Source organism: Chinchilla lanigera, unplaced genomic scaffold (assembly GCF_000276665.1).
Source record: "Chinchilla lanigera isolate Chin_1 unplaced genomic scaffold, ChiLan1.0 scaffold00061, whole genome shotgun sequence".
NCBI lineage: Eukaryota > Metazoa > Chordata > Mammalia > Rodentia > Chinchillidae > Chinchilla > Chinchilla lanigera.
This window is the reverse complement of record NW_004955462.1, coordinates 9,961,292-9,971,701: the sequence shown is the minus strand read 5'-3', so window position 1 is coordinate 9,971,701 and position 10,410 is coordinate 9,961,292. Positions and strand designations below refer to the sequence as shown.

The following is a 10,410-nucleotide window of genomic DNA, read 5'->3' as shown; positions in this document are numbered from 1 at the left end:
TTTTTTTTTTTTTTTTTTTTTTTTTTGGTTTTTCTCCGGTACCGGGAACCGAACTCACGACCTTGCGCTTGCCAAAAACCCAAATCCTTGGTAAGGCATCCAAAGGGCTCCATCCTCTAGTTCCTCTTACACCTTCAGCCCATCTCTTTGAAACACCTCTATTTGAGTTCAAGCCACAAGAATATTAAATAGCATCAGTTTCCCTAAGTGGGACACCCTATTGCACACCTCCAGGATTTGCACATGACACTCCCCTTTTCCCTTTGTAAACTCTTTTTAAAATCCAGTTCAAAGGCTCCTTCTCATAATGTCTCCTTTGACCAATCAGGTCATCATTTCCTCCTCTGTACCATCACTCTATGTAGTGTCCTCTTGTAGACATTTACTATGATAATTTTGCATGTGTTTATTTATATGCCTTTTACCATGAAGAGTGTGTTTTATCTTGTTGCTCTAGCTTATAAAGACCACAGGTACACAATAAATATTTGATAAACGATGACAATGAAACCAGGAAGTATGACTTCAAGAAGAAGTAACTTCCCTTCCAGCTGGTGACCAAGTAAAGGGGGCAGAGATAAAGGAGAAATGAAGTCTGAGAGAAATCTGAGGTTTCAGATCAAAAGCAAAAGACTGAGCTCAAAAGCTTTGAAGGGTAACCGAAAGGGAAAAAAATAATTTAAAAAGCAGATGAGAAGTTTAAGTGGTAAAAGCAGATGAGAAGTTTAAGTGGTAAAAAATCCAACCTGAAGTTTGGTGACCAAAAAAAGAGAGGAAATTTTCAGTGAATGAAAGATCAGGGGTATGTTTGAGAGACAAAAGGTCTATATGAACCCAATGGTTAGATCTAGAAATTCCAAGCAATAAGAACATAACTTCCTCAGTTGAACAGGAGAGTCAAGAGTTTCTACTTTAGAAACTTCTGTTAGAAGCAGAAGTAGAATTATGATGAGAAGCAGGGGGGATAAAAGGTTATGAAGAAATAAAAAAGGTCGTGAATTGAATGCAAGAGGCTACCAAGACAGTTTCAGGTAGGACAGGGTAACAGGGTCACCCTAGAACTTCAAACATGCAAGAAAAGACTACTTCCACTAGGTGCTTGTCTTAGTTACTTTTCTGTCATTGCTGAAATAAAATACCCGACCCAAAGTTAAAGGAGGAGAGGTTTATTTAGTTCACAGTTTATGAAGGTTTTAGTCCATAATAAGCTGGCTCCAAGATAGGGTGGCATATGGCAGAGGGGCAACAGTTCATGGTGGCAAAAGACAGCAAAAGCAACAAGGGAGAAGAGACAAGCCTCTTTCTGTCTCTATATTGTATCCAGTCTACCAGGATTAGGGTGGTGCCAATCTAATCAGTAGACTAATCCAGGAATCACTCACCCTTAGTCCCAATACCTTTAATCTTAGCATTAAACCATGAATCAATCACACACTCAAGATTCAGATACCTCTGAAAAAGCCCCATCTAAAACTGCATGAGGCTTTAGGGGACATCTAGACACAAACCATAACAGTGCCCCCTGTTCTATGCTCACAATGACATCCTGCAAAGCAAGCTTACTCTTGCAGCTCAAATGCACTTCTTTAAGAATATGCTTCTTCACTCAAGCTCCCTTGACATGGACAAGACAGCATGCTTCTATTCTTGTCTTCTGATTTCCAGTCAGTGTCTCTTCAAGGAAAAGCAAAATGAAAACCTAATTTCTAATTTCTGTTAGGAGAAAAAGGTTTCTGAGTTGTGTGGAATTTGGAAGTGAATACATCATATTTGAGATGTATCAAATCTCAAAGTGTTTTAGACCTTCCATGTGCTCAGTAGCTACCTATGCTTAAATAAAGGAATGAATGAGCAAGTGAATTACTATTAATATGAGAATTTCTAGTACTCTGCAGAGGAAACTGGTTAAATGAGTCATAGATAGCACAGTATAGTAAAATAGCATTGGCACCAAATAGGCAAGGCTTTGAATATCATCTGGCAATATACTAGTGGTGGAGTCTTAATGAAGTCTATTAAGGAATCTGAGACTCACCTATAAAATGAACATCATACTACTACTCTAAGGGTCATTAACAAACAGTATCTCATTGGTTGCTGTCAGAGTAGACACAGTAGAGGAGCCCTGTGACAGGTAAAGAGCAGATCTCAAATACCTCCCCTCACCTTCCCTGCCTTCCCCTCACTTCTCATCCAGAAGTGCCTGAATCCCAGTGACCATCCACCACCACCAGGTCTTGAGTATATCTAAATTATGTTGATCAACTCCATGATTGGGCAGATAATTCCACCTGGAAGCTCCATTCCTGTACTTCTCTTCCCCACTCCAAATGTTGGCGTGGGTAATTTCATGCTCCCTGACTCACACAATTGGATTAGGAAACAAATTTCTTTATAGTTCCTCTTAGATTCTATTGCATTCACTTCTTTACACTAGTTTCTAACTCTGGATTCTTCAAATTCTTTCAAATCCTTATTCACGCCCAAATTTTTCAGGTGATAAAAAATGGAGCAGAGAGGTGAGATGACTTCAATTAGCAGGTTGAGGCTGGATAGCAAATCATAGGCACTGTAGCTAGGACACACTGTGTTCTTGACCACACCTCCTTTTACTCTACTCCCAACAGAAGCCCTCCTGGGGAAATCACAGTTCCTAGACTTCCTAGGATCAATAAAACCATCAAAGGAGACAGGTGCTACACAGAAGCATTGTGCAGTTTTTAATCTTATTTATTTATTATTTTTTGGAGAGAGAGTTACATTTCGGGTTTTATCAGATGATTGTTAGTAATAACTTCCTCCCCAGCTAGGTTCTCTGTTAATGAGATTAGCCAACTGAGCAAGCAAACCATTGGACTGTCTTCATCAATTATTAATAGAGGTTAGTCACGCCTCAGCATCTTCCATGACACAAGCTAACACTCTGAAGGATAAGGAATACATTTGCAGAAAAGTTTTCTATTTTACAGCATGATAGTCAAAGACATGGATTTTGGAGTCAGTCTTAAATTAGAATCCACTACCACTTCTTAGGTACATGACCTCAGGCAAATTACTCAACTCATGAATTTCAGTTTCCTCATGAGCAAAACTAGAATAACAGTAACTGTCTTATGGAGTTGGAGTTGTTTGAGGGTTAATTGACATTTTATGCTAACTACTTAGTACAATACTTGGTATATACTAAGGGCTCAATAAGTATAGTTGCTGCTGCTGCTGCTGCTGCTACACAGAAGAGCCTGTCAACTTTGGTGAAGCTGCAAAGCCAGGGCGAGGCATGCACAGATGTCCAGGTGTGAGATGCTGAGTTCGAACGGGGCAGAATGGGCAGAAACTGCACAGATGCTAGAATTTACATTGGGGCTAAACAGTGGTGTTGTCTGGGTGTCTCGGGTGTTTGGGGGCAATGAAGATTGAGACTGTGCTTCTACTGAGTTGCACCCCAGTTGTTCCAGTGGGACCAAAGCCTGGCCCTGAATTCTAGCCTGCCGTCTAGGGCCCTGATACCAGAAATGTGGAGAATGGATTGTGCTGGAAGTAGGGAGACCATTTAGGAGGCTATTCTAAGGCCTATCCTGCCCCAGATAGGAATCCTAGTGTTTAGATTCCCTCTCTGTCTCTGGCCACATCAAGTTGATCACCAAGTGTAAATATTTCTCAAACTTGGTCCTTCTCTGTCCCCACTGTCACTCCCTAAAAGGAGGCTTCTGCTTCCTCCTACTACAGAACAGTTGTAAAGCCCTTACTATGTGTCAGGGATTGCACTAAGCACTTCTCAGAGAACAGCTTCACGAATTCTCTCAAAAACCCTACAAAGTAGGCATTGTTATCACACTCATTTTATAGATTAAGCAACTGCTGCTCAGAGGGTGTATGTACCCTGCCCAGCATGTCAGGTGGCAGGTGACAGTCAGGCTTGCCCCCAGGCTGACTCATTCTAAAGCTCTTCCCCTTTACTTTGTCACTTTACACAAGTCTTCATGACCATGAGGGCTTTAGAATAGCCTTCTAAATAGTCTTCCTACTTCCAGCCCATTCCATTCTCCACATTTCTTCTTTAAAATCTTATCAAATCACATGAGTTTCTTGCTTTAAGGCCTCCACTGATCCCCAATTCTGTCCAGGATAAAATCCAAATACATTCACATGGCATACAAGGCTTTCATTGTAACTTGGCCCCACACCTATTCTAGCCATACTGAAGTACTTTCCATGTTTTGACTGTGTATTATTCCTGCCACATGGGGAAATAGCAAGCATTTAACTGAAGCAGTTCTAGGAGTCAGAGAGGAGCACTGAGGCGGGGTCCTGCACACATAGGAACAGATACTACAGGCGCTCTGGGATGAGGCTCTGGTAACAGCTCATAGAACTTGAGTTTCCAGCCTCTTAGGAAAGGTTTATGGAGATGCAGAAAGAGTCTGTGCATCCTTCTCCTAGTATAACCAGCTTCCTCCAGCTCTCAGGTCTTTCTTTCAGAGCAATAAAGATTGAAGCCAACAGAGCAGCAAACAGCAAGCGGTGGGAAATAGACAAACGCATGTTTATAGAAAGAATAAAAGGAAAAGCTCCCCACTAATGGAGGAGGGCTTCCATAAAGCGGACAACATAGATGTTTAAGTCCATCAGCCTATACAGTTTCTGGGACCTGGGATGCTCCTCATTGCAGGTAGGCCTTTGATGTCAGGAATGCAAGCTGTTTCATTTGCATTTCACTTCCTGCAACATCTCTCCCTTTTGTTTAGGGAACTGTTCTTTGTCCCTTGCATTCCACTAGGCCCTGAGAGTCAGTTTGCCTAAGTTAATTATCCAGACTCCCTAGTGTGTTAACTCCCTTAAACCTGACTTTTAGCTTACTTTAGGTTAACTCTTGAGGACCTGTGTCCTAGCTGCCTAACTTCCCCTACCTTATTGCTTCACTAGCTAAAGCAGGTGCCGCAGAAAGCTGGGAAGACAGTTTAGGGAGGAGAGCAAAAACGGAAAGAGAAGGGAAATGAAACAAGGGGTCATACTGTATAGAGAACATCTGTAAAGATGAGACCTCCTAAGTTTTAAAAAAGAATTCTTGACTGAAGAAAGCACTCGATGGCATATGGAAGAGCACAGGTGGAGAGGAAGGAAGCATCTTTCTTAGACTATCAAGCTATTCTCTTAATCTTTTTTTGTCCCCTAATCCCTAGGAAGACTGACTTTGACTATCCAATTTTAATTCAATCAAACACATATTTTAAAACACTATGCTAAGTCTGGCAACACAGACAAAAGATCAGCTCCCAATCTTGATAAGCTTGGTTTTTAACTAGAATGTCCCTGAGGGCAGGGACCAGGATTTGGTTGACTCTGTGCCCTCAGTATACCTAACAGTCACAGAATATAGCTGAAGCTCATACGCTGTGGAATGAATCAACAGATGAACAAATGACCCTGTGATTCTGACAAGATTTTCCTGGTAGGGGGACCCCAGTGCAGAGAATGGCTTCTGGCCAATAGTTAGGAAGCTGTCCATAGGTAGAGTGACAAGTGACAGCTGAGAGCAGCAGCTCCCTCCTCAGCTAGTCACCAAGGGCAGGTACCTATCACCAGGCTAGGGAAGATCAGCTCCAAACACACACACAATGCCTCCCTGCATGTGACAAAATAAAGTCCTGCCCCAATTCTCATGTAAAGAAAAGGATTCTATATATGATGAACTATGTTCTTGCAAGAATAACAAAAGCAGACTTGAAGGCAAAGCTGTTCTTATTTTAGCACTTTCATTTTTTTCAAAGCAAGTTCCTTTTCCCCACTAGTTGTAAGCTATTCATGCCAGCATCTTTGAGAGGCAGATCTATAACCGCAGCCCCATTTTAGAGAAACAAAGATTGCTGCTAAAGGTCATGGGAAATTATCGCTGAAGACAGGCATTTTAGAAATTTTGTATAAGGCTCACCTATCCCTCAACTCTTCAAGTCCCCAAAGGGGGATGTGACAAATTGCTCATTGTCCTGCATATCTTGGCCCTCAGACCACTATGACGTCTCTTTTTTTTTTTTTTTTTTTTTTTTTTTTTTTTTGGTGGTACAGGGAATCAAACTCAGGACCTTGTGCTTGCCAGGCAGGCACTTGTGCTGCTGAGCTACAAATCTTGGGCTAGGGATATAGTTCAGTGGCTCAAGTGCCTGACTAGCAAGCACAAGGTCACAAGTTTGATTCCCAGTACAAAAAAAAGACTCCACCAAGTTAAGTCTTTTTAAAGCGATTCATCTTTAACATACTGTCCAATTTCCTAAGATACTTTTAGAAACAACTAATGGGTGGATTTTCCACACATAGGAAATGAGTAGGGGGCACATAAATGCGTCTGCTAGGATTGAATACAGAAAAAAGGGTTGTGCCTCCCTTAGTAACACTGTCAGGATGAGAACAAAGCATTTTGGAAATGTTGACCTACAGACTAAAGGTTTAAAGACAAAGAAAATTCAGCTTGACTCCCTTTCCTTCCAGAAATAGGAACCATTCATCTTCTTGATCAGCGTGGGTTAAAAAGCACAATAAAAAGGTTTTACCAAGAATAGTAGGCATTGCCTTGGTGTCTTCCTATCTTCTGAGTCTTGCTCTCCAGCTCTCCCATTGATTTTAAGAGCTAATCACCTTCCTTTCAATGCATTGCTTGCCTGGCCAGGATCAGTTTCTCCTGTTTGTTACCACAGTATCTGAATCCTTGATCTATGTTAGTAAAGTTGGGTGAACAGATGGACCATTTTGAAATTTAAAAACATGATAGCATTCTTCTATGTCCCCCCCCACACCAAGAGTCCCAGAGGGCAATAATATGACTGCTTTTCTCATAAGGCTTTGACAAATTCCAGTGCTGCCCTTGTCCAGGTGGGCTTTGTTCATGGCTTAGCTATTATTTGCTACGAATAATTCTGGTGCTTGTGCACACAAAGCTTGCCATTCATTAAGCATATTTCCTATGTGTCCAACTGAGCTATGCTTTCCTAATCTGTGCCACAACTGTGCTGATAAAAGCCAAAGAGGTATCTTCTTTCTGTCTAATTTGCCTCCTCTTCCACAGATCTGAAATGAGCTCAGGGGTGATGTCTAGCTGGCTTTGGTCTCCAATGGGACAAAAGCTAAAAGAGGTCATGTCCCCTGTAGTGCTGAAGCACTTTGGAAGTTACCCTAGTTCATTCGGGTGAATCAGACTTCTAGGATGCTCCAGCTACTGGAACAGAAAAAAAAAAACTTTTATAAGAAAGTTTCCATAACTATTATCAACTCATTTGTTTTTTTTTTTTTTTTTTTTTCCTGTGTCACTGCCTTTATTTCATATTTGCTATGGGTTGTAAGTAAAAATTCAGAACATAGTCCAGTATGTAGAAAAATAAAATTTTGGCAAAACAAAAACAAGTGTTTATGGAAGTTAAATTGTATACTAGTATTTTCCATGTGCACTTAGCGGTGGAATATTTACAAGTAACACATTCTAAAAAGTCAGTTCCACAGTTATAAAAAATTTTAAGTTAATGAAATTTACAGTGCATATTTGAAAGCATGATTAAAACTGGAAATTTATAATTTCTGTATTAGGAAGCCCAGTTTGCTAAAAGCAGCATTAACATCATTCACATCAAATTTTGATTTGTTATATACATCTTTGTAGTTCAACAAATGCCCTTATAATGAAATACAAAGTATTAGGATAAAAATAAATTGATCTATGTAAAAGAAAGGGTTATGCTTATTCAGATACACAGAATTTTCATGAATTTATACTGAAGATACTCAAACATGAATAGAAAATCGTTAGTCTCCTATTTAAGTGTTCAAATGTTTATGTAACCCTTTTGAATCCATCTGGTTTTATTTACTCTATTTCGTTTTATAAAACCAAAACTTTGAACATGAACAAAAGTGGCAAACTTTGCATTACCTTTTGTATGTTCCTAAGTATCAAACTGTATCAATTTATTGTGAATTAAATTTAAAGAATCACATTTTAACAACAGAATAGCCACTTCTTTTTAATTTCACAAGTAACTATCATCCCAAAGTAACATGTAAACAAATCTCTACGCTGTTCAATGAATTCTTTCCAACCTCCATAACAAACTAAATTTTATTAAATCTAGCAATGACTTCCATGTAAGTTACAGTTTCACTCATTATTTTTACTGTATTACTGATATAGCAAAGAAGGAAATTTTGCACTATTGTATTTATTTAAAACAAACTGACAGGTTCAAGTACCTGTCTTCAGAAAAGCCAGCAGCATTTTTTAACACACTCAAGATTTGGCCTAAGCCCTTAATACCTTCCTCAATAGCCATGCAACTAAACACCCTCTGGAGATGTTACATAAGGGAGAAGAACATGGAGCAATTTGCACATTTCCCCTGGATCATAGAAACAAGGTAAAGCAAATTCAGATCTGTGTGAATGAACAGCTGTCGTGTTTAATACACCTGAAGCTCTATAAAACTAGAGCCACTATCATATATGCTTTTATAGATATATACTTATTTTTAATAAAGTCTCTTGCTTCAAAATTTAAGGTTGATCTTTTTCCTGGTCATTTCAAGGGAGCAATAAATAAAGTAGAAAACGATGAACTATTTTGCATATTCTGTGGAAGAACGGAAAACGTTTATGCTTTGAGAGGTTAAGACAATTCACTGTACAGAATGAACAGCTTATATACACTATGCGCAATTTTTCTTGGCTGGGGTATTTAAATTCAAGCGCTCCTCCAAGACAAGAAGCCACATTCATTCTTGTCCAAATCCCTCTGTCTCTTCTATTGCAAAAAGAAGTTTTTCCTTTAGTTGTTCGTAACTCTTATAGGGTGGTAGATCCAAGCGATTAAAACATGTGTGGCTTCTTGGTAACCACGTGTCTTTGCCAACTTTTTCAATACAAAATTTTTGAGGCCCGTTACTTCCCATGAGCTCAGCAAATCCTCCGAGAGGTAAGCGGCAGGTTCCAGTGACAAACTGCAATAGTCGCATTCTCACCTCATTGTCTGTCTCTTTCACAAACTGCCAAAACCAAATTGTTTGCTGTTTCTTGTATAATGTCGATAAACGGTATTTCTTTGCCAATCTGCTAAGTCAACCTCCTGCATGCCACACAGCATAACCTCCAATTCCTTTTCATCGAAGTACTGTAGCCACTGAAGGGGAACAACTTCATTAAAACCATCAAGGAAAGCTTTGGTCTGTTCTTGTACTCCTCGAGAAAAACGCCATTCTGTCATTAAACCAATATATTCATCTTTGTTCTCCTCAGTCACCAGGATATTAGAACCTCCCAACTTCAGGTCATGTGAAGTGACCTTACCCAAAATCTCCATGTCAACACAGAAATACATTTCTAAGCCACATTCCTCAATGTTGTTATCTCTTATCCAGATAAGGGAGTTATAAAATTCAGTATCAATGGATTCCAAATCCTTAATAGTAAGTTTTTTACTTAGCATGCGCTTGTAGAATGGTAAAGAGAAACCAGTATCAATAAACTTGCCATGAAATAGTGCCATTGCAATAAAGCGACCAATGAAACAGAAGTATGAAAGATGGTCTGGATTAATAGTTGATGCTGGATTAATCTGTAGACAATAGTTGTTTTTGCCCGCATACTCAAATAAGCAATACATTGGGTTCAAAACTTCATGTGAAAGCAAGAAAAACCATTCTCTTGCTAGGCCACCATAATCAAGTCCTTCTTCTCCTCTAAATATTACATATAATCGCCTCCTCAAATCGTAAGGTTTTAATGCCATAATCTGTTGGAAAGAATCTTCAAATAATGTCTGCCGGGACACATTAATCTTTACATGACTGGGTAGTGCATTAGACTGGCACAAATAACGGAAGTGAGCAAGTTTCCACCTGAAGCTGCGCTCATAAGCAATCTGTGGACCACCCTTAGTTACAGATGACTTCCCATTGCGAGGATCTTTGAATGTTGTTGTTCTTGTGTTATGATCAACAAAATACCTAACACCTTCTCGAGTATACCTTATTTCCCAGCCTTCTGGCAAGGGTTCTTCATTCTGCAAACCTTGAGTTCTTGGGTCTTCCCACTGAGTTGTTTTTGTGTTATGATTCACAAAGTACACCCTGTCTGTTGAATCCACTCTTTTTTCCCAGCCTGGTGGCAAAGGTCCGTACGGGTCATTTTCTGCAGCTAACATTGAAGCCGAATAGAGGTATCGCTGGTTGAACTGTTGCATAGCTCCCTGCAGCTGGTTCCGCTGAGATTGCCACTGTTCAAAATTTCGAACAGATTCCATGGTAGGCCGCTGCCACGTTGTTGTTCTGGTGTTATGATCCACATAATAAACTCTCCCACGATCATCAACTCTTCTTTCCCAACCTGGAGGCAAAGGCTGTGGTCTCTCCCATGTGGTAGTTCGAGTGTTATGAT

The 10,410-nt window shown here is 39.9% G+C and overlaps 2 protein-coding genes across 2 annotated transcripts in view; both read right to left on the bottom strand.

Annotated features, from left to right (window-relative positions):
- The window catches only part of Ildr2 (immunoglobulin-like domain containing receptor 2), a gene marked incomplete at its 5' end in the record, with an annotated part of 62,947 nt that overhangs the window by 44,638 nt on the left and 7,899 nt on the right, over positions 1 to 10,410 (bottom strand).
- On the bottom strand, positions 7,380 to 10,408 carry LOC102027276 (NEDD4-like E3 ubiquitin-protein ligase WWP1; the record flags this gene model as incomplete). Its single annotated transcript, XM_013521356.1, is given in 2 exon segments — positions 7,380 to 9,034; positions 9,037 to 10,408. Coding segments are annotated over 2 exon segments (1,656 nt in total), but the record flags the coding sequence as incomplete, so codon positions are not given.